At 26.6% G+C, this 25,886-nt stretch overlaps 4 protein-coding genes and 1 pseudogene across 4 annotated transcripts; all 5 read left to right on the top strand.

The window, feature by feature from the left end:
- Window positions 1-158: 158 nt before the first annotated feature.
- LOC119683179 lies at window positions 159-1,259 on the top strand. Its single transcript, XM_038096798.1, has 3 exons — window positions 159-398; window positions 458-683; window positions 750-1,259. The coding sequence occupies exons 1-3, from the start codon at window positions 284-286 to the stop codon at window positions 1,012-1,014; spliced, it is 606 nt and encodes a 201-aa protein (XP_037952726.1). The 5' UTR covers window positions 159-283; the 3' UTR covers window positions 1,015-1,259.
- Window positions 1,260-5,285: 4,026 nt separating this feature from the next.
- LOC119682765 (probable cytochrome P450 304a1) lies at window positions 5,286-10,985 on the top strand. Its single transcript, XM_038096270.1, has 6 exons — window positions 5,286-5,617; window positions 5,780-6,031; window positions 8,446-8,732; window positions 9,773-10,357; window positions 10,418-10,562; window positions 10,628-10,985. The coding sequence occupies exons 1-6, from the start codon at window positions 5,524-5,526 to the stop codon at window positions 10,810-10,812; spliced, it is 1,548 nt and encodes a 515-aa protein (XP_037952198.1). The 5' UTR covers window positions 5,286-5,523; the 3' UTR covers window positions 10,813-10,985.
- Window positions 10,986-11,832: 847 nt separating this feature from the next.
- On the top strand, window positions 11,833-15,378 carry LOC119682766 (annotated as a pseudogene).
- Window positions 15,379-16,613: 1,235 nt separating this feature from the next.
- On the top strand, window positions 16,614-19,221 carry LOC119682767 (probable cytochrome P450 304a1). Its single transcript, XM_038096272.1, has 6 exons — window positions 16,614-16,767; window positions 16,961-17,221; window positions 17,681-17,967; window positions 18,113-18,697; window positions 18,761-18,905; window positions 18,966-19,221. The coding sequence occupies exons 1-6, from the start codon at window positions 16,677-16,679 to the stop codon at window positions 19,148-19,150; spliced, it is 1,554 nt and encodes a 517-aa protein (XP_037952200.1). The 5' UTR covers window positions 16,614-16,676; the 3' UTR covers window positions 19,151-19,221.
- Window positions 19,222-20,647: 1,426 nt separating this feature from the next.
- Window positions 20,648-23,390, top strand: LOC119682226 (probable cytochrome P450 304a1). Its single transcript, XM_038095598.1, has 6 exons — window positions 20,648-20,745; window positions 20,923-21,174; window positions 21,794-22,080; window positions 22,252-22,836; window positions 22,900-23,044; window positions 23,110-23,390. Exons 1-6 carry the CDS (start codon window positions 20,655-20,657, stop codon window positions 23,292-23,294), a joined length of 1,545 nt encoding a protein of 514 aa, XP_037951526.1. The 5' UTR covers window positions 20,648-20,654; the 3' UTR covers window positions 23,295-23,390.
- Window positions 23,391-25,886: the final 2,496 nt, after the last annotated feature.

Consider the following 25,886-nt stretch of genomic DNA (forward strand, 5'->3'; position numbering starts at 1 on the left):
GTTAATTGTTTACAAGACAAAATTGTTAAAACTGCACCAAGTAATGACTATTCGATATAGAATAAACCTATTTGACTTATTACGCTAACACAAAATACACAGAGAGTTGATACACATTTCTGTCTTTACAGTGGTTATGGTAACTCCACTCTGCATATGTGTACAGCGGCTAAAATGCACATTTCGACATATGTCAAATTTCAAAAAAAAATTTCGTTTGATTTGCTTTTGTTTGGCTTTGGAAATGTTTTGAAGTATTAATTTTTAAATGTAAAATACAAAAATGAGTATTTATGACTTTGCTAAACGATTTAAAACTTTAGAGAAACGGGAATGTACATTAGAACAAATGGAAACAAAAATAGTATTGGCGAATAAGAAATACACAGAAGACAAAAGTATGTAAACAATATAAAATTGATAATGCTAACAATAATTGAAACTCCCTGAATTTTAGATCAGCTTAAAACTCACATTATAAAACAAAAGAAACAAATAGAATTGCTCCGACTGGAAATAAATAAAATGCAAAAAGCAGTTCAAAAGTTACATACTTTTTTGCGAACGAAAACAAATGATTTACAACAGCTTCAAGCAGGCACCAAAAAAAGAATCGCTGATGCCGAGTTACAAAGAGCAGAAAAGGCTGTACAAAAAAATATTACAATAAAACAATTAAATATGTGAGTTGATTAATAACTTCATAAATATATCTTTATTAAAAACTATAATATATTTATTATTTACAGTTTGCAAAAATATATTAACGTCACCAGAATTTTTATTAATACACAAGTATTGCCAGATTTTATACAAGGATTTACAATACATGAGACACACAATCACTCGGAGTGGAAGCCTTTTCGCATTAAAACAGCTTGTCATACTCAAGAAGAAGTGCAATTTCTTATATGGAGTAGACAAGATGGTTCACTATATGACAATGAATGGAAAGACTTAATATATAATAATTATTCACAAGGTAATAGGACCATATCTATGGACGAAACATGATATGGAATAAAGGTTGTGTTTTAAATTTATTGAAATGTGCAATTTGATAAATATTAGGAATTTGTGTTGTACGTTTCATGTATATTTGTATTAATTATAATTATTTGGAATTAAATTAAGTAAATGGAAATAAATGTTTTATATGAAGACCCAGTAACTAAAGGCCTCAAAGGCTGAAGATGTGAACTGAACAAACTAATATTTTCCAAGGACGATTATGCTATATTATAATATCAAATAGAAATAAAGATTAAATTAAAAACTGATTATTTGTAATGTCTTAAAACGTATTGTTTTGGTATTTATATGTTTGTTGAGTTTTTTTCAAAATTGTTGAGTTTTTTTGAGAATTGTTTAACAAAAATAATGTTTGCTTTTAGTTATGCATTACACAAATCTTACTAATTATTAGAAATTTTTCTAAATTAATCCTCTTAGAAGCACAAACATTTTGTTGAGTACACTTAATGAACACAGAAGTAAGTTCATATAGTGAGCTAGTAATAAAATCACATTATAAAATAATTAGTGATATAGAATATGTCATTTATAAATGATTGTATTAGCTACAATAAATTGTAGACAATGAAATTAAACGATAGTGAGGAGAAGCGATAGAAAGTCGTAAATTCCATTACATCAATCATATTGGTTGTAAATACTATTTTAGATTTAGTTAAACTGGCTAAAATGCACGTATGGAATATTTTAAAGTGGAAGACTAAATATGACACCTAAGTACTGTCTAGAATCGGGCAAGAACTTAGCAAGTATTTGATATTGTTAGCCACTTAAGCCTAAAACAATGGAAGTAGTGATGGGACATGAATAGAAATGCTGACTGAAATGCACGTACGGAATATTTCAAAGTGGAAGACTAAATATGACACAAAAGTACTGTCTAGTATCAGACAAGAGCTTAGCAAGTAATTGATCTTGTTAGCCACTTAAGTCTAAAACAATCGAAGTACTGATGCGACATGAATAGAAAGGGAATCTTCCATCAACAATTGTCTTAGCTGTAGCTTAGAGAAGCAAGATAAAAGTGTTACTAATGTGCTGTAGTTAACTGGCACTTGCCACAAGACGAATATCTACACTGAGGTCTCAAATATCTCCGATATCAATAATAAAGTCATTGGATAATTTATCAAGACGACAAAGTTTTTGTTTTTTTGGAGAGAAATAGCTGCATCTTTTAGAAGATAGCAAATGAAATAAAAATAAAATATTAAGAACCTTTAAATGATTTTTTATAACTGTAAATAAAATTTTTTTAAATAATGTTTACATATACATTTACTTGGAAAATAAGCTATTAGAAAAATAAAGAAAAAGTGTATTTTTCCTAAGGGTGAACGATATTCTATATCTTCGCATTTACTCATAAGAGCCCCTATTATAATTTTTTAATTGAATTTATTTATTGTATTAAAAGTAAGTAAAAAACTAATTCAAGTTTCTTATGAAAACATTTAAATGAGAAATATTCAATATATCTGGTATAACATGGTGCAAAATATTTTAGAAGAGGATTTGAGCTCCAATACAGTCTTCTATACGCCACTGACCTAAATCACTTTCGGGAGTATAGTGAAAAAATAAGACTATATTACGAGATTTAAAATTGACTTCGATTTTTCATATCATCCGTATAAAAAAAAATGGTAACACAATTTTGTATTGCGTAAAAAAAAACATTAGTTAAGATATTAAAATTAAATATTTTACAATAATACAGCGATATTAATAAAATATTTCATATCAAAGAGATTAAATATGATAAAATAATAATATATTTTATAGATAAAGTTTGGTAAACAAAACACTCAATACGTGGCTTTGAAAACCTTTTATTATGTAATAATATTTACTCTTAGTTTGTTATTGCCAACATAAAAACGTCGTTATTTACTGGAGTAAAAATAGTAGAAAATAATTGACATTCAATGAATTTAACTTTCATTTGACATAGTCAAATGTCTTCCTTAAGCAGATATCTGTAGCAACTTAAATACCAAAAACTGTTAGAACTATAGTATCTACAAAACACAAATTTAGATAAAGAAGCAAATGTCTATTAACAAATCGATTGGAACGTAATACTCATCTAAATACAAAAACCTATCGGGAGGTCCCACATTAAAGGAATGTGTCTAACCATTTTTACTGACGCTTCTAAAATAAGTAGGAGTTTTCTTGAAAGGACTTTATAAATTAAATTATTATAGACTATCAATAAATCGATGTCTATCAATAAATCGATTGGAACGTAATACTCATCTAAATACAAATAACTATCGGTAGATCCCACATTAGGGGAGTGTCTAACAATTTTTACTGACGCTTCTAAAATAAGTAGGAGTTTTCTTTCTTTATAAATTAAATTATTATAGACTTCATGGTCATTGCAATGTTTTTTATGTGAGATGATGGAAATTAGTGAAGATAAAGCAAGTCTAAAAGTGAATAATATATTTAATAAGAATATATACATAATGCCATACCGTCAAGCTGTTTAAATTTCCTTGAGTTCAGTCCAATTCACATTCAGGACGGTTTTTCTTGCTACACATCTTTAAATGAGATGTCGGCGCAGTTTAGCACTTCTCTACTATGGATTACCGATCATATTGATATTTTCGTCAATTGCAAAGCAAACGAGACAGCCAGACGAGGAGTTTCAGGCAATCACTTGAAACATTGAAAAAATATGGGCCATCGAAGACAACATGCAAACATTTGTTGAATCCTTTATATGTTGAGCAATTAAATGTCAGTGATCTTGGAATTATTACAAGATCAATTACTTTTTATATTTATTATTCGTAAATAATTTTTTTGAAACTGCAAGTACCAAATCTTGAACTGGGTACCCTGCCAAATTTGAAGCTCAGAGTCGGTGTTCATTAGCCAACTAACCCAAAGCCGTATTTGACTTGTATATATTTTTTTTAAACTGCAAGTACCAAATCTTGAACTGTGTACCCTGCCAAATTTGAAGTTCAGAGTCGGTGTTCATTGGCCAACTAACCCAAAGCCGTATTTGACTTGTATGTTGGAACTTGGAGTTTTTTATTTATTTAATGTGAAAGTTCATTTTAAACTTGTTGTGAAATGATATATATGATATGATATATTTCACTTGCTGTGTTATATTAGAACGAAATTATAAGCTAGCTGTAGAATAATTGCATTAATTGTAGTTAATTTTTATTTTATTATTTCAGTTATTTTTTTACTTATTTTATTTCATAATTATAGTTATTTAAAAATACAATTAATTAATATATTGAAAATTATTTGTTTGTTGTAGTTTACTACTGTTCGAAACCTCTCTATGAAATACAATAGTTTCTATTCAGTCAAATAGTCACAACCGTCATTACTGACGTTAAAATTGAATATGAAATGAATAATTAATATCTTTAATACAAAAATGTTATCATAAGGGCTATGATCGTCGATCATCATCAGTCTTTTAATATACATTGAAAGCAACTAAAAATGTGATGATCGACGATCATTGCTCTGCCTGTTACTTTACTTTAACTTTATTTTCATATTTATGTACTATATGTTGTAAATCAAATGTGTATATTTAGTAATATACATATATAATAAATATTTAAATAAATTAAATTAAATTAAATATTTGGAATATTTATTTATAGAATAAATAATTATATTTGTTGCACTATTACATATTATTCTAACTTTAATTGTTTCTTTAAAGATTATCTATAATCTTACACATACCATTTATTGATGAGGTTTTACTCCTCGGGGACAGAAATAAATACACTAAGAAGTAATTAGCATGCGATACAATCAATCTTTGATAATACAGTGTGTCATTCGTCTCACTATATTTACTTGGATTGTATTGAATTGTATAATTTTAGATTGTAATTCTATACAATTGAAAGTTAATGAGGTTGATAGACACGAAACGGTACAAATTAGCTATGTAATCTTCATTAACGAGTATATCATTAACGAGTATTCTTTCTTCGTTAAGATTATTTGCTTATTAAGATTATTATGCACATTTGTCTGACTTAAAATTTTTTTGCTTGAGTGCGTGAAAAGATTAGTACATAAGTAATCTACAGCGATTTGTTTGAAAAACCTAAATCATAGCACATCGCATACAATATGCGATTATTTCCTATTATTATCTATAAATATTGATATTATATCGCATTAATGTGTTGATCGATTGTTGCTCGGGAATTCGTTGAAATGCTGTTGTCGAACACAAAACAAACAAGCGTCTGACCGTTTTAAGATTGCTGACCACATACGCTGTTCTTCTTTTAATGTCTTTCATTTGTATTCAATTTAATTATAATTTGATAAAGGAATTATTTCCTGATAAGGCCTAAAGCGATTTATTTTAAAAAGTAAAAGTTCAGTACGCGATTGTGATGTGAACAAAAAAGAACTAAGAATTTAGTATAAGAAAAATATATATTAAAAATCGGTACAGATTCAGATATATTCAAAATGTTAACTGAAATACTACTGTTATTGAGTGCCTTGTTCTTCTTATATTTATCCTATCGATATGCTGTTAGTCGTCCAGAAGGATTTCCGCCTGGTTAGCAATGTTTTGGAAAATTAATTATAATATTAAAAAAAAATACATGTGTATTGTATGAACGTTAATACGTTTAAATATATTATAATACACAATAGGAGAAAATACATTATTTTTTATATTATAATTAATAATCAAAACTTATTCTTTTTCTTCTTCTAGGTCCTCCACGCATACCACTATTTGGTAGTTACTTGTTTATGATGATGTCCAATTTTAAATATTTACATAAAGGAGTGTTAAACTTTTCGAAGTGGTATAAATCGGATATAGTTGGATTTCACGTTGGTCCATTTCCAGTTGTTGCAGTACATAATGCCGAAGGCGTTAAACAAGTGTTAAACAATAAAAGTTTCGATGGACGGCCACAAGTTTACTTAGCAAAAATGAGGGAACCCGACCGTAATATTTTAGGTAAATTTAAAAATGTTTTATTTTATTTTATTTATTTATTTGTGAGTTAACATTAAAATTAATTTTAAAGTTAATTAAGAATAATGAACTGGACTGTTAGGTCCTTCGCCTAAAAAAAATTTTAAACCTTATGTAGGGTTTATAAAAGAAATCTAAATATTTTAAATATAATTTCTTTTTTCCGAATAAAATTATTTTAAAAATCTAATATTTTTATCAGTCGAATTATTTGCGTGTTTAAAATTAAAAAATGTTTTGAAAAATATATAGAGATAAAGGTTTAAATGAATAAGTTGAATTTAAGTTAAGGTAAATTATTTTTAATATTAAAAAAAAATTTTAAGAAATTTTGCTTATATATGAAAAGTGAATAATTCTCTTATCGAATTTAAAAAATCATTTTTACTAAATGTGGCGTGTTAATAAGAATGGTTCGATTATATATTGTGTGTGTATGTATATGCTATAAACAAAATATTAAAAATAATAAAATAATGGTGCCCTTATGATATTATGCTTAAATGCTGATGTGCCAACATTTGTTTAAATATATATATATGTATATATATATATATATATAAAACTACAGGAATTGAACAACTTGTGATTAGTAAAATTGAATTAGTAAAAAAGAATCAGTAAAATTGCAATGTATACTATATATATTTATATATACTTTAGTATATACAAAATAAGGATTTTGTGTATATTTATATACATGTATTTCTTTATTACAAAATAATGATTAGCAAAATTTATAGGATTCACATTTTTTCATAGTACTTTAGTATGGTCTTATACTTGTACAGTCTTCATATGTTCTAACACAAATTGTAAGTGATTATAGAGCCCTAAAATTATTTGCGAAAACTGACAGACTTACCAACAGCGTTATCAAATCTCAGAATGTTACAGGCTCCTCGGGGAGGTATGCAGATCTGAGATCAATTATTGCTTAGTCTAATGAAGTGATAAACAATAATCCAGTCAAGGCGTAAAGAGGGGTTTTGAAAATACCTCGAGTTAAGAAAAAGTAAAAGTGCTTAAGTGCACTGGCTCAAATAGCTTTAACATACTATACCCGTTTGTAAAGTTGTTTAATTTTGATTACACATTGACACGATTTATTCTTTCAAAATTATGGTTCAATTGGAATCTAATAGTTCAAGATAACTGTTATTGTGCCAACTGATATTTAAGATATACATATAAAGCACAGACCACTAAAAATAAATTTTATTAATTCCTATGACCGTTGTCAACTCTATTCAGTCTAATAAATTATTTTCTTTTTACATAGTTCCATTTATAAATACTTTTAATTTTATAATTAAGTCATATTTTTCATTCATTGCGTTATAGAAAGGTTAGTAATAAATTGCATCTGTGTTTTTGAGTCCTTGTTTCAAGAAGGTTTTAGCCCACATTAATGGCGTAAGATCCTTATTAAGTCAGCTACTTTATTTTAATTTAAAAGTTTCGTTTTCTTTACATGCTAATTAATAATTAAAAATTCATTGTTAGAGCTTATATTGTAAAAGAAAATCCAGTAAATAATATAATAGTAATTACAAAAAGCTGTGTTTCTTATAATTTTATTATGCGAATAAAAATTTTAAGTTTATTTATGATATTTAAGTATGATTTAAATATTATAATAATATATTAATATTAAATATTATTATTATAATATTATGAACTATCTTATTTATTAAGAATGCATCGTATATATTTTGAAATCTATATAACCTATTTTAAAATATAAATAAATATTCTTATCAAAAAAATATGTTTTAATTGATTTTTCAAGTACTTAAAATACAACTAGAATTTATTTATTGTTTACTTATTTTCATTGAAAAATATTTCAATTATTACTTATCAAAATCACAGAAGTAAAATGCTTTTGAAATACTTCAGTACATTATAAACAACATATATATGAATCGACTCATGATAAAATTATAGTAAAAATCTGCAGGTTTCTTATTTTTGTTTATTTTTTTTGTTATCTTTTTAATCTATATAGGTAGTCTACAAATTTTTTTTATCGAAATCGGTAGTTACTGATTTAAAGTTTGTCTATAAGTGACAATTAATATATATATTGATATATAATAATATAAAATTAAATAATATTTGATGTAATAATATTTGTTTAAATAATTTCTGATATATATAAATGAATTAAAGTTATGAGTCTATGATTGAAGAAAATCTACCAAAATACTTTTCGTGAGACATACGAGTATATATTGAATGCAATATGAGTTAAGAAAAAATTTCAAGATTTCAAATGAAATAAATATGTGGATATATCGATTTAATCCCTTAATATAATAAGATATAAGATATTGTAAATAGTTTCTAATGATTTTACAAAATACGTGATAATATGTGTTAATTTTTTTAAGGTATATTTTTCCAAGAAGGAACTATTTGGAAGGAACAACGTCGTTTCATTTTGCGTTATTTAAGAGATTTTGGTTTCGGAAGACGTTTCGAACAACTAGAATTGGTTATACAGGAAGAGTTAACCGATATGCTAGATCTAATACGTAATGGCCCACTTTATGAACATGAAAAAGAAATTGTAAAACCAGGTGGATATAGAGTATTACTGCCATCACTATTACATCCATTTTCAACAAATAGTGTCTTTCATATTGTATATAATGAACGCCATTCACGAGCGGAACAGGTAAATAAATAAAATATTGCAGTCTATAGTTTATAAGTCTGTTAATGGTCCTCAACGATTTTCAGTCTATCTAAATTTATTTGGGCTTCTGATTAAAAGACAATATTAGACAGTAACATATGATTTATCATGATAACTAATTTTTTAAAATAAGATATAATTTTATTAACAATTTTCATAATCGTAACCATGATTATAAAATTAGGTTGTGCTGGGCATTAAAATAAAACTAAGTTCATAATATTAAATCCGATATAGCATTAAACCGCAATCATCTGGTCTGATGATTGTGAATCTGTACTCAACAAATAAAACTACTAAACAACTTATAAATATTTCAAACTAAAAATTAGTGAATAAAAAAAATTATAATTAAAAGTTAAATATTAACTAATTATCTCTCATAAAACTCACATATCTAATTAAGCGTGTTATCAATCCAAGACACATCTATATCACACTTTTAATTATTTTTATATTTATACTAAACTGTTAGGAATAAAGTTTAGCTTAAAATGAATATAAGGCCTAAAAGTACTAATACAAAATAAAGTTGAATTAAATAATTTATTTAATTACTAATTTTTTGTACGAAGAAACAAAATTATTTTTTTGTACGCAAAGTTTTTCTGCTGAGTGTAAATTTTCAAAGTGAGATGTCGCACTAATTTAGTACAGAATTTTAATTAAAATAAAGTCTTAAGAAAGAAATTAATCAATTAATCGTATAAATAATTAGTTTTTTCTTAGTTTTAACAAAGTTTTTTTAATTTTTTGTAAAGTTAGAAATTATTTCAATTATTTAAAGCTAATTTATCGTAAAAGTATACATAACTTTTGTACTTACAGATGTCTATAATATGTAAATTTAAGTTCAACATTATCTCAATCGGCAATTAAAACTATATAACAACTATGTATAAATATAAAAATCAATATATTTAAATATATTTAAATTTACTGAATACTCGTATTAAAATTATATTCGAAAAGTACAATTGGCTTTCTTTAATTAAGAATTGCTTTGTGTATACTTTCAGGGAGTTTTATTAAAATTAACTCAAATGGCAATGCAGTTCCAAAGACATGCTGATGATTATGGCAAACTGTTAAGTATAATGCCTTGGATAAGGAACGTTTTCCCGAATTGGAGTTCTTATAATAAACTCATGGAAGCAAATATGTTTATACACACATTTTTCGCCAATTTCATTGACCGTCATATTGAAACATATCAGGAAGGGTTTGAGAGAAACTTTTTAGATTTATATATTAAAGAAATGAAGCAAGCCGAAGCTGAGGGTAAAACAGACTCCACTTTCTCACGCAGTCAATTCATTATGAGTTTAGTTGATTTCTCGTTCCCTGCGTTAAGTGCAGTCGGTGTACAGATCACGTTTTTAATACAGTATTTAATGCTTTACCCAGAGGTAATGAAACGTGTTCAAAAAGAAATTGATGAAGTTATAGGTAGTGGACGTTTACCCACTTTGGAAGATCGTAAAGAAATGCATTACACAGAAGCAACCATACGTGAAGGTTTACGTATTGAAACATTAGTACCATCAGATGTACCGCACAAAGCTTTAGAGGATACTGAGTTAATGGGTTATAAGGTGCCAGAAGTTAGTATATAAATTTATTACATTTTTCTGACAATCAATAATATATTTTAAATTTTGTAGAATACAATTGTAATTCCCAGTTTGTATGCATATCATATGGATGAACGTACTTGGGGTGATCCAAAAAATTTCAGACCAGAACGTTTTCTTGACGACGAAGGAAAGTTATGTTTAAAGAAGGATGTATCTTTACCGTTTGGTGCAGGTACCGTTTACTTGATTTATATATTATATTATAGTTGAAATATACAATATTTTGTATTGTTGTAGGAAAACGTTTATGTGCTGGAGAAACATTTGCTAGAAACATGCTTTTCCTTATGACAACAACATTATGTCAAAATTTCAATTTTGTTTTGGCACCTGGTGATAAGCTACCCGATTTATCTAAAAACTTGAATGGTTTAATTATATCCCCACCTGATTTTTGGGTACAATTGGAAGACAGAAAATAAGTCTATGTTTAATTTAATATTAATAAATTCATAAAAATATAGTAAATATAAGTGTGGGAAGAATTGTATCTATGCAATTATTTGTTTTGAAATAATTTGTGTTTTTATATAATATGAGAAATTGTAAATTTCCGGTGTTCGAAGTTAACATTTTAAAAAAAAATAATTCATTTATGGAAAAAATTTATATTTAAAATAAAAGAATGTGATATATATTATATGTAATAATTTATTAATTTTTTATGTAGATAATTGTATGGGTTGCACAACTAATTGATTTAAACAATTGAGTTTAAAATATTCTGTTCGATTAATAAAAATGTTTTTTATTCATTTAACTTTCAATTATGTTTACTTGAAGAAGTCCAAGACTCTATAGAGAGTTAATGAAAAAGTACAAGAATACTTCAATTAATATGACATCTTATGAATTTGCTCTATTATTACATATCATATTTTGTAAGAATTTTCTTATGTAATTTTTTTAGCCTATAGTTTTTTTGTTTGAGAACCTGAAACTATACACAATAACTAAGGTGAGAATCGATTTATGCGATAGATCTGAAATAAGGTAACATTTAAGAAGGTAACGTATATATATATATATACACGTTTGCTTATTATAATATGGTTGTTAAGGTTTAAAGTGAACCTAGAAGGGTCATGTTGTGTAGAGTCTCATCACAAAATTTTAACCGACATATGTATAGTTTTTTCTCTCACTCTCAATTTTATTGCTTAGATTGAAAACAACAACAACTTTGATTTTGAGGAGGAATGACACTCTACATAACATGGTTCCAAGTGTTCTTAAACTGCTGACTACTTCAATTAAATTTACTCAATTATTATTTATATTAGTTTTAATTACAATTTGATAAAGGAATTGCATTTTGATAAGACCTAGATCGATTCATTTTACAAAATTTATATTCAGTACGAAATTATAATATCTAGTGAATAGATCTTAAATTTAAAAATAAGAAAATATTTAATACTATTTAAATACGTTAATTAAATATGATGAGTGAAATTTTATGGTTTTTAAGTGCTTTATTCTTCCTATATGTATATATTCTATCGATATGCTGTTGGTCGTCCAGCAGGATTTCCGCCAGGTTAGAAATATTTCTTATAATGTTATCTAAAATTATTGTTTTTAATATTAACAATAACATATAATTAATATTATATATTACAAGTACAATTTGTATTTAAATCATTACTGTGCGTTAGAATATTAAAGCTATTATTACAACTATTTCATACATACATTTGACTTTTTAGGTCCTCCACGCATACCGCTTTTCGGAAGTTATTTATTTATGATGATGTCTAACTTTAAATATTTACATAAAGGAGTATTAAACTTTTCAAAGTGGTATAAATCAGATATAATTGGATTTCACGTTGGCTCATTACCAGTAGTTGCAGTACATAATGCAGAAGGCATAAGACAAGTTTTAAATAGTCCGAATTTTGACGGACGGACTCAATCATTTTTAACAGAAATGAGAGAACCTGATGGAAATACTTTGGGTGCGTATTTACTAACTAATGATAGTACATTTCTTATATATTGAGTTTATTAGAAGAATACAAAGTCTCTGTAGCCTTTTCAAGAGTTGCATTTCGTGTGTATCATAACATACTGTAGTTAAATTCTTTAAAATGTTTTTCTATTACATATACTCGTACGAAGAAATGTAGTTTTAATTTAATTAAATCAAATGGTTTTTTAAATCATCGTAAAATAAAAATTTGAACACATTTACATACAAGTATTTAATAAGGAAGAACTAATGTGGTCGTGAAAACAGACTATATAAACCGTAGACTACAGACTGTAGTGAAAACAGTTATATAATTCAGACTCTACCCTCCAGAATATAATTCGAAAACCTATAATAAAAGTTTTAATAAATAAAATCCAAATTCGAATTTATAAAATGACTTGTTTCTAGTCAACGATTGCTGAAATCCTTTAATTCAAACCCTTTGTTTTTTGAATAGGCAATAAATATTATATTAAAATATAAACAATCAGATTGCAGATGAAAAAATCAGAATACAAAACTATTATTACTACCTCATGTTGTGTAGTCACACATGTCCAAAGATATAGAAAAAGGAAACGATGGCATCAGATTCAAATACAACAATATATCTATAAACCTAGATGTTTTCTTCCTTTAATTACTAACTTCTATAGAGCAAAAATGCTGCATTTTTAATAACTACGAAAGTATATGTATGATCTTTTAGATACAGAATAAAGAATTTCAAAAATGGTTATCCAAAAAAAAAAAAACTGTATGAAAATGGTTCATGATAGAAGGAAGATAAAATAATAATAAGATAAAAGATATTTTTATTAAAGAAAAAAAAAAAATTTGGAAAAATGAATAAAAATGATCGAAAAATACTAAATAAATACACCATAAGATATACCAACACAATTAGAAAGAAATGTTCATTACGTATCAAAGTTAAATAAGTATTTTTATACACAAAATTTCTTAAAACTATTTTAATTAATTCATGTCAATTTGTTAACTTGTTTTTAAATAATGAAGTGCACATGAAACACTTCAGATACAACGTCACCTAAACTTCCCTTGTTGATATCATAAAAAGAGAAACACTGATTAATACATCTAAATACTCGTATCTTAGTTTTTGGTCTAAGATTAATGATTTTATTATTAATAATCATGTTATTAATATTTATTAATAATAATGTTATTAATATTTATTAATAATAATATTATTGATTTTAATTAATAATAATATAAATAAATAAATTGTTAATTAATTAATAATAAGAGTTTTAAAGTCCAATTTCTGATTGAAATGGCATTATCATACTTTCAAAAAGACGAGTTCTTGAAGGAATCCTATTGCGTAAAATATTAAACTGATAATTGCTATTATTACAAAACTAAGAATATTACATTCAATAAATATATGAACGTTCTATATACCTATATATACATATATATATATATCTGATATGAGCTTGTGAATACATTTCATAAGATAAAATTTTAAATTAAATAAAAAGACTTTCATAATTTTCAAAAAATTTTCGTATTCAAATTTTAAGGTATATTTTTCCAAGAAGGAGTTCTTTGGAAGGAACAACGTCGTTTCATTTTGCGTTACTTAAGAGATTTTGGTTTCGGAAGACGTTTCGAACAACTAGAATTGGTTATACAGGAAGAGTTAACCGATATGCTAGATCTAATACGAAATGGTCCACTTTATGAACATGAAAAAGAAATTGTAAAACCAGGTGGATATAGAGTATTACTACCATCATTATTACATCCTTTCTCTGGAAATATTTTATTTCATATTATATATAATGAGAGACATCCACGATCAGAACAGGTTAGTTAATAAATTCATAAGTTATTTTATGAATATTAGTATTTTCTGTTATTCCATATATATTTGAACTTCTATATATTAAAATTAAACAAATTTAAGTAAATTTATGTTATAATATATTTTAATGATTTAAGGGAGTTTTATTGAAATTAACTCAAATGGTAATGCAGTTCCAAAGAACAGGTGATAGTTATGGCAAACTTTTAAGTATAATGCCCTGGATAAGGAACATTTTCCCGAATTGGAGTTCTTATAATAAACTCATGGAAGCAAATAATTTTCTTTACAAATATTTCTCTACTTTGGTTGATCGTCATATTGAAACATACCAGGAAGGGTTTGAGAGAAATTTCTTGGATTTATATATTAAAGAAATAAAACAATCGGAAGCTGAGGGCAAAACAGACTCCACTTTCTCACGTAAACAATTCATAATGAGTTTAATTGATTTCTCAATCCCTGCTTTAAGTACAACCGGTGTACAGATCACGTTTTTAATACAGTATTTATTGCTCTACCCAGAGATAATGAAACGCATTCAAAAAGAAATTGATGAAGTTGTAGGTAGTGGACGTTTACCTACTTTGGAAGATCGTAAAGAAATGCATTACACAGAAGCAACCATACGTGAAGGTTTACGTATTGAAACCTTAGCACCATCAGATGTAGCACACAAAGCTTTAGAGGATACTGAGTTAATGGGTTATAAGGTGCCAAAAGTCAGTACATATATATGTTTGTTTAACTTTTATGACAATAAATATGTAATTTTAAATTTTGTAGAATACAGTCATAATTCCCGGTTTGTATGCATATCACATGGACGAACGTATTTGGGGTGATCCAGAAAATTTCAGACCAGAACGTTTTCTTGACGACGAAGGAAAATTATGTTTAAAGAAGGACATATCTTTGCCGTTCAGTGCAGGTAAAATTCAGTTGACTTATATATTGTAGTTAAAATACACAATATTTTGTATTTTTATAGGAAAACGTTTATGTCCTGCAGAAACATTTTCTAGAAACAATCTTTTCCTTATGACAACAACATTATGTCAAAATTTCAATTTTGTTTTGGCACCTGGTGATAAGCTACCCGATTTATCTAAAAACTTGAATGGTTTAATTACATCCCCACCTGATTTTTGGGTACAATTGGAAGACAGAAAATAAGTCTATGTTTAATTTAATATTAATAAATTTATAACAATATTGTAAATATAAATATGAGAAGAATTGTATGAATGCAATTATTTTAATTTTAATTATATTAATTTTATAAAACTAATCATAATTCATTTATCCTTCATCAGTGATCTTGGAATTATTTCTTGTATTTAATTATTCGTAAATAATTTTTTGAGACTACAAGTAGCAAGGGTTGAACTCGAGCCCTGCTAAATTTGAACCTCAGTGTCAATATTCATTAGCCAACTTGACTTGTACCATATGTTCAAATGTGGGCTTTTATTAATTTGGTGTGAAAGTTCATTACTTGGTGTGTTATATTAGAACGAAAGCATAAATCAGCTGTAGAATAACACTGGGCAGGGCCTTGGTACTTGCATATTCAAAAAATTATTTACGATTAATTAAATACAAGAATTCTTTCCAAGACCACTGATGATGAATACTCGAAACAGCTGTATGGTTCGCCAAAAATTCAATTAATTAAATAATAAAATTTTATTGTTGTTATTTAATACTGATCGGGATACCTCTCCATTGAAAACAATAGTTTATATTAAAAATTTTTTTATTTAGAAATCGTTTATGGAAAAAAAGTATATTTAAAATAAAAGAATGTGATATATATTATATGCAATAGTTTATTAATTTTTTATTTCAATAATTGTATTCTATGCTGTTTGATTAATAAATATGTTTTTTTTATTCATTTAATTTTCAATTGTGTTTACTTGCGAAAGTCCAATAGTCTATTGAGAGTTAATGAAAAAGTTAATGAAAAGAATACTTCAATTAATATGACATCTTATGAATTTGCTCTATTATTACATATCATATTTTGTAAGAATTTTCTTATGAAATTTCTTTAGCCTATAGTTTTTTTGTTTGAGAACCTGAAACTATACATAATAATTAAGGTGAGGATCGATTTATACGACAGATTTGAAATAAGGTAACATTTGATTTTTTTTACATTGATATTGTATGACGTCAATTAATGATCTAATGCTTATAGTTTGTTTGTTAAAATACGGTTGTTAAGGCTAAAAACAAACCGTTAAGTGTTTTTAAATTGTCGACTACTTCAGCTGTATAACTTAATTCTTATTTATATTAATTTTAATTACAAGTTGATAAAAGAACTGCATTCTGACAAGGCCTGATTCGATTTATTTTTGAAGTGCGTATTCAGTATGCATTTATAATATCAAGTGAAAAGATCTTAAATTTAAAAAAATTAAAATATATTAATATAAGAATCGGTACAGAGTAGAGTTAAAATAATGAGCGAAATTTTATGGTTTTTAAGCGCTTTATTCTTCCTATATTTATCCTATCGATATGCTGTCGGTCGTCCAGCAGGATTTCCGCCAGGTAAGAAATATTTCTGATAATATTCTATCATATTCACAAAACTTAGTGTTGATAATAATAAATAATAATAAATTTAGATAAGAAACATTAGTAATGTATTTTAATACTAATATTTGTTTTAAAATCATATATACAGTGCGCTAATATTGAAGCTAATATTACCAATATCTCATATATACAATTGTTTTTCTAGGTCCTCCACGCATTCCACTCTTTGGAAGTTATTTATTTATGATGATGTCTAACTTTAAATATTTACATAAAGGAGTATTAAAGTTTTCAAAGTGGTATAAATCAGATATAATTGGATTTCACGTTGGTTCATTACCAGTAGTTGCAGTACATAATGCAGAAGGCATAAGACAAGTTTTAAATAATCAGAGTTTCGATGGACGAACTCACATTCGACAAACGTTTCTAGCAGAAATGAGAGAACCTGATGGAAATATTTTGGGTACGTATTTAATAACTAATGATAGTACATTTCCTTTATATTGAATTTAGTAGAAGAATAAAAATTTTGTGAAGTCTTTTCAGGAGTTGAATTTCATGTGCACCATAACCTAGTTAATTTTTTAAAAATGTTTTTTATTTCATATATGAAGAATTGTGAATTTAATTCAATTAAAACAAATTAAGTTGATTTTTTAAATCATCATAAAATAAAAATTTGATCACATTTATATACAAGTATTTAGTAAGGAAGAACTAATGTGGTCTATGAAAACAGACTATATAAACTGTAGACTACAGACTGTAGTGAACAGTTATATAATTCAGACTTTACTGTCAATATATACACTCAATTAATATATGAAGGCACTATACATATATAGAAAAAGGAAAAATTTTAAATTAAATAAAATGATTTTAATAATTTTCAAAATATTTTCATGTTCATGTACTCTTTAAGGTATATTTTTCCAAGAAGGACTTTTTTGGAAGGAGCAACGTCGTTTTATTGTGCGTTACTTAAGAGATTTTGGATTCGGAAGACGCTTCGAACAACTGGAATTGGTTATACAGGAAGAGTTAACTGATATGCTAGATCTAATACGAAATGGTCCACTTTATGAACATGAAAAAGAAATTGTAAAACCAGGTGGATATAGAGTATTACTGCCATCATTATTACATCCTTTTTCTGGAAATAGTCTATTTCATATTATATATAATGAGAGACATCCACGATCAGAACAGGTTAGTAAATAAATTCCATATATATTTGAACTTATATTTTATTAAAAAAATAAATCAAAAAAATTTAAGTTTTGATAAAATATAATAATATTTGGAAATATTTCCATTTTCTCTAATATGTAATAATATATTTTAATGATTTAAGGGAGTTTTATTGAAATTAACTCAAATGGCAATGCAGTTTCAAAGAGAGGGTGATAGTTATGGCAAACTATTAAGTATAATACCTTGGATAACAAATATTTTTCCGAATTGGAGTTCTTATAATAAACTCATGGAAGCAAATATATTTCTTTACAAATATTTCTCCAATTTCATTGATCGTCATATTGAAACATATCAAGATGACTATGAAAGAAATTTCTTAGATTTATATATTAAAGAAATGAAGCAAGCAGAAGCTGAGGGCAAAACAGACTCCACTTTCTCACGTAAACAATTCATAATGAGTTTAATTGATTTCTCAATCCCTGCTTTAAGTACAACCGGTGTACAGATCACGTTTTTAATACAGTATTTATTGCTCTACCCAGAGGTGATGAAACGCATTCAAAAAGAAATTGATGAAGTTGTAGGTAGTGGACGTTTACCTACTTTGGAAGATCGTAAAAAAATGCATTACACAGAAGCAACCATACGTGAAGGTTTACGTATTGCAACATTGCTACCATCAGATGTAGCACACAAAGCTTTAGAGGATACTGAGTTAATGGGTTATAAGGTGCCAAAAGTTAGTAGATATATTAATTTAACTTTTATGACATTAAATGATTTGTTATTTTAAATTTCATAGAATACAGTCATAATTCCCGGTTTGTATGCATATCATATGGACGAACGTATTTGGGGTGATCCAGAAAATTTCAGACCAGAACGTTTTCTAGACGACGAAGGAAAGTTATGTTTAAAGAAGGATATGTCTTTGCCGTTCAGTGCAGGTAAAATTCAGTTGACTTATATAATATAATTGATTTATAGAATATTTTTAATTTTTATAGGAAAACGTTCATGTGCTGGAGAAACATTTGCTAGAAATATGCTTTTCCTTATGACAACTACGTTATGTCAACATTTTAATTTTGTTTTGGCACCTGGTGATAAGTTACCCGATTTATCTGAAACTTTAAGTGGGTTAATTTCATCACCACCAGATTTTTGGGTGCAATTGGAAGACAGAAAATAAGTCTATGTTTAATTTAATATTTAGAAATTCATAACAATATAGTTAATTAGTAAATGTGCGAAGTTTAATAAATGCAGCTCCATATAATAATTTGTCTTTAACTTGTACGATTAGATAATTATAATTCCTTTGCCAATTTCAAACAATAAAGTCTGAAATCGTTGAGTGAATAAGTCATTTACATTTAGCATTCTTATATGTAAATTAGATTTAAATCAATGTTTAAAATCGAAATCGAATCGTTTTAGTTCGCCTCATACAATATAAAGAACCAATGATATCTTAGGAAGGGGACATTCTTGTTCCCAGTAAAGCATGCACGTCATCATTTTCCAAGATATTCTGTCAAATAAATCAAGTCTGTCAAATAAAGATATCTTCCTTGATTTAAAAAGAGAACATATATGCTATCTAGTTTTATTGCTTTTTATACATCATTCGGTATCATGCAACTTTATCGTTTTCATTAGCACCTATAGCTTTTAATGTACTTTATAGAACTGCAATATTAATAGTAAAAGGTTCTAGACAATTGTTTAAGTATGGTACAAATCAACTGTTATCGATTTCAATAGCATTAGGCTGGTTTGTAAAAAGTACCATAGGGGAATTTTAAAGACTGTCAACGCTAAAAAGAATTCCATTGATTTTATATAATATTATATCCTTTGAAAATAGCTGTGTCAAATGGACTATATATATCATTTTAATCTAAAATTGTATTTTTTGAAGTTTATGTAATTGATTCTCCCACAATTTTCAATTGTAAGCCACTGCATCAATATATTATATTTTCTATATTCATCTTCTACATATCACTTATTAAATATATTTAAGTGTGTTTTTATTGTTGTTGTTGTAGATTGATCTGAAAAATAAGAAATGCCCAGAAAATCATGCAAAAATTTATTCTATTTTATATTTCCTTAGATCCATGTCCATAACAATATGTTTCGAATATATGCATTGGTTTGACAATCAATTTCACAAAACGTTCAGGTTACTTAAATATAAAATTCATGTTCTATATATTAATTGAAGATGTATTAATTAGTCTATTCTTTTTTAAAATAATAATTTTGAGGTCTGCACTATTGCTATAATTTATTGTAGCAATTGATTTTTAGCTACTCTTTTCGATTAAAATATTTGTGTACTTAACTTTAATTGTATTTACATAAAGAGGGTCTACGGTCCATTGATAGTTAATGAAAGAAAAAACACGAATATGAACTACAATAATGCTATCCATAAATGCTATTGAGTGTAACTCATAAGTGCTTTTAGATTGCTGATGACTTCAGCTTTATTTACTTAATTCTTATTTATGTATATTAATTTTAATTACAATTTGATAAAAGCATTGCATTCCGATAAGGTTTGATTCGATTTATTTTTGAAGTGCGTATTCAGTATGCGTTTATAATATCAAGTGAAAAGATCTTTAATTTAAAAAAATTAAAATATATTAATATAAGAATCGGTACAGAGTAGAGTTAAAGTAATGAGCGAAATTTTATGGTTTTTAAGCGCTTTATTCTTCCTATATTTATCCTTTCGATATGCTGTCGGTCGTCCAGCAGGATTTCCGCCAGGTAAGAAACATTTCTGTTATTATACAAAATAATTTGTTTTAAATATTAATAAAATATGTAGATAATATACTTTAGGATACATTAGTATTGTAGCTTAATAATAATATTTGTATCAAAATCATATGTAGAGCGTAAATATTAAAGCTATTATTACCAATATTCCATTTGTTTTTCTAGGACCTCCACGTTTACCATTCTTCGGTAGTTACTTATTTATGATGATGTCTAATTTTAAGTATTTACATAAAGGAGTATTAAAGTTTTCAAAGTGGTATAAATCAGATATAATTGGATTTCACGTTGGTTCATTACCAGTTGTTGCAGTACATAATGCAGAAGGCATAAGACAAGTTTTACAAAATCAGATTTTCGATGGACGGGCACAAATTTTCGTAACACAAATGAGAGAACCTAATCGCAAAATTTTTGGTAAATATCCATAAATCTGTGATAACCTATTGCTTATATATCGGGTTTATGAGAATAAAGTAAATTTTTTTGTTTTTATTTATTTCCCGTTTTATTATTTTGTATCTGTATCTGCCGTTTTTGAGAATACGGAAATAAACTTGTGTGTAATATGTATATTTATATATATACATATTTATTTTGTTCTATTAAAAAAAAAATTTATACACGGTTTTTAAACGTTGAAATCAATGTTCTTAAAATTAATAAATCAAAAAATGTGTAAATTAGGTTTAGTTGTAATGTCGTTGTGACATATATTTATCTATAAGTATTACTACAATAATTAATAACTTCCTTAAGAAATAAATAAAATATATGTAACAAATTATTGAATACAAATAAACAAAAATTTAAATTTTTGAATGATATTAATAAATATTGCATTTACCATACAATACATGCGATTCATATGGACTACACATAATTAGGATTTATTTCTTAATATATACAAGTTATTAATATTGTAATATGCTGTAGTTATTTATAATATAATAAAAACTTTTGCATCTTATATAAAAAAAATTGTAAATTGAATTCAATATTAATTTTTAAAACATTCTCACATTAAAATTTTAAGGTATATTTTTCCAAGAAGGAATTCTTTGGAAGGAACAACGTCGTTTCATTTTGCGTTATTTAAGAGATTTTGGTTTCGGAAGACGTTTCGAACAACTAGAATTGGTTATACAGGAAGAGTTAACCGATATGCTAGATCTAATACGTAATGGCCCACTTTATGAACATGAAAAAGAAATTGTAAAACCAGGTGGATATAGAGTATTACTACCATCATTACTACATCCTTTTTCTGGAAATAGTCTATTTCATATTATATATAATGAAAGACATTCACGTGCGGAAATGGTAAGTAGAATTGTGAATTTTCTAAAAAATAGTAAAAAATAGAATTGTAGTTTTCTAGTATATAAACTATTTTATACTAATATGAAAACTTTAAATTTTAATAAAATAAAAAACCTTTTGAAAGTATTTTCGCGTTCTTTAATATATAATAATACATTCTAATGATTTAAGGGAGTTTTATTGAAATTAACTCAAATGGCAATGCAGTTTCAAAGAGAAGGTGATGATTACGGTAAACTGTTAAGTATAATGCCCTGGATAAGAAACATTTTCCCGAATTGGAGTTCTTATAATAAACTCATGGAAGCAAATAATTTTCTATACAAATATTTCTCTACTTTGGTTGATCGTCATATTGAAACATATCAGGAAGGGTTTGAGAGAAACTTTTTAGATTTATATATCAAAGGAATGAAGCAGGCAGAAGCTGAGGGCAAAACAGACTCCACTTTCTCACGCAACCAATTCATTATGAGTTTAGTTGATTTCTCATTCCCTGCGTTAAGTGCAGTTGGTGCACAAGCTACCTTTTTAATACAATATTTAATGCTCTACCCAGAGGTAACGAAACGTGTTCAAAAAGAAATTGATGAAGTTATAGGTAGTGGACGTTTACCTACTTTGGAAGATCGTAAAGAAATGCATTACACAGAAGCAACCATACGTGAAGGTTTACGTATAGAAACATTGGTGCCATCAGATGTAGCACACAAAGCTTTAGAAGATACTGAATTAATGGGTTATAAGGTGCCAAAAGTTAGTATATATATTTATTTAATTTTTATGACAATAAATAATCTGTTATTTTGGATTTTGTAGAATACAATTGTAATTCCCAGTTTGTATGCATATCACATGGACGAACGTATTTGGGGTGATCCAGAAAATTTCAGACCAGAACGTTTTCTTGACGACGAAGGAAAATTATGTTTAAAGAAGGATGTATCTTTTCCGTTTGGTGCAGGTTAAATTTAATTAACTTATATATTATATTATAGTTGAAATAAACAATATTTTGTATTGTTGTAGGAAAACGTTTATGTGCTGGAGAAACATTTGCTAGAAATATGCTTTTCCTTATGACAACTACATTATGTCAAAATTTCAATTTTGTTTTGGCACCTGGTGACAAGTTACCCGATTTATCTGAGTCTTTAAGTGGGTTAAGTACATCACCACCTGATTTTTGGCTGCAATTGGAAGACAGGAAGTAATCATAAATATTTATTAACCTTTTAAAAAATGATCTTTATATTAACGTGATTGATTCTACATTGCTTAGTATACACTTGCATATTATATAGTATAGAGCATGGAATAAATATTGTGATTATAGTATTTAATTATATATCGTTTACCATATCAATACTTTTCTTTTATTATCTTTTATTGTCCATTTTTGTATCTTGCAAGTTTTGATTGTCACTATCCTACACTATCATAAAATTGAAAGTATGTTTTTTTATTTTAATTAGTATGTGTTTTTGCATTTTAAAATGCCGAGGAATATATAGCTGAATAAAAAAAAATTTAATATAATAAAAAACAAAGTAAATTAAGTTTATTTGATTTCATTAACTTTGACTGGTACATTTTTTGAATATGTATATTTTGTTAAAAATCAATTATATATATTACTTTTTATTCAATTGTTATTTTAGTGGTTTCTCCACTTGCAATTTTAAAGTGATTGAACTCTCCAAATACATTATGCAAAGTTTCAATCAAACAAATAGATGAATTTGTTGTCCTATGTTTACGTAGTTGGAATATACTTAGTGGATTTTTTAGTGCTCTACAGATATTTTGAAAAAATTCACGTGCTCGTAAAAAAGAGTTAAAAATAATTTTATATATTTTATATTATATTCTACGACATGAGATGCTATATTTACTTTTTGTTTTTTTTCTGGTTCTGAGATATAATATATTGAAATTTGTTATAAAAACATCAATAATTATATTATTAAGATTATTATCTATCATTCTTTAAAGACAATCAATCAATTTTTTTGTCAATCAGTTATTGAATATACAATAAAATATTTATATTTGTATATATATAGTTATGATTCTTTTTCTTAAATGAATTTAACCATTGAAGTTTTGGCACAAGGTTTAAGAAGATTTGAAAAGTATATTCAATTTACAATTAAGTTTCTTCCAAGCATTAGTATGTATTTCTAAAATATATACATATCTATTGAAGACGGATTTATAGTAGAATCTGTATATCACTTTATCATTACTTCCTTACTATACTTGTATTATTCTTTAAGTTATACTTAAATTTATATGCGTTTTATTATTCGTTTATTCCTTAAAAACTTGAACGTGGAAGAAGAAGTTTAACATGAAAAGTAAAGTACAGCATAATGAAAAAATTTGGAGATGATCGGAGAAGTACAATATCATTTTGAGTTGCTTCAACTTACTTAACTATATATTTATTATAATGAATTACGTGGTTATAGCATAAACATAAAAGCATAAGGGAAATTTTTAACTTTATATATTAATATGTCACTTTTTTTAAAGAGTAGATGTTTCAAATAACTCAGTAGGTTTTCAAGATATAAGAGAACAAATTTTTCAGATTTGATAACAACTTCGATGGAACTCCGATTGACAGCAAAGCTAATTTCGAATGTAAAGCCGTAAACAGAAAGGAATTTCGGCGAAATTGACTATTTCTATTGAACACTATTTGCAGAATATGTAAATGACAGAATGAGTAGAAAATTAGAATAAAATCACACAATTCATCGAATATGTGCTAAGAGAAAATAGAAAGACTTTAACGCAAACTTATCTAAAATGAAGAGCAATCTAATTTGGGTCAGGAGTAAGGTTACGAAAAGTAGGTTTTACGAGAAGCATATGGCATGGATATCCAAATTATAAGGGATCCTTTCTGCGGTAATGCGAAAGCAGTCTCAGGGTGAAACATCCCGAAGAAGAAGAGAGTGTGTTTTAGTTCGTATACTACACAGTAGGAGTTGGACAGATCATTTCGGGGAAGGTCGGTTTGATGGTGCATAAAGCATTTCACCTCTTCCCCATAAAAAAATTAAAAATTTTATATTCATAAATAATATATATTAATAAACATAAAATGTTTAATATTATGAGCAGTTCATTCTACCTGATGTAGTGCAGTTATAGTTTTTAGACAACTCCTTTAAATTGCGTGCAATTAAAAATAAATTCGTTTGCGTGCATGCAAACGAATCCTTCTGTCCGGATTTATAAAATATATCCATAATTCGCGTATGAAACTGAAACGTGCCCTTAAATGTTTCAGAAATTTAATATGCACAGCAGTTTATTAATTGTAAAAAATATAAATTTTAATCTATGCTTTTAAAATTCCCTTTTTTACAGATTTACAACATTTATTTTTATGATTTGATATTTTTTAGCGATTATTGTATGTACGCATAAAAATAGAATTTATATGGCAAACAATTTTTAATTAAAAAGGGAGCCGTAAATTCAAATGGTTTCTGCGAACAAAATATTATGCAGAAAAATTTAATGAATAATTTAAACCTTTGGTATTTGTTTTAGCCAAGCACAGTGACAACCATTTTATCCATCTCAGTTTTTACCGGTTATTCTACAGACCTCGTGGAGAATAATAAGAAGAACGAAGGTGAACATTAGCATTATAACCATTTTTTTATTCGCGTTGCCAAAGGAAATATGAAATGAGTACATAATATAAGTCAGCATATATAATTTTCATTAAAATGAAGTAAGTAAACCATTTTAAAAATTGCTTGAGTGGCTTATAAAAAATGAAA

The sequence above is a fragment of the Teleopsis dalmanni genome, chromosome 2, assembly GCF_002237135.1.
Source record: "Teleopsis dalmanni isolate 2A chromosome 2, ASM223713v2, whole genome shotgun sequence".
NCBI lineage: Eukaryota > Metazoa > Arthropoda > Insecta > Diptera > Diopsidae > Teleopsis > Teleopsis dalmanni.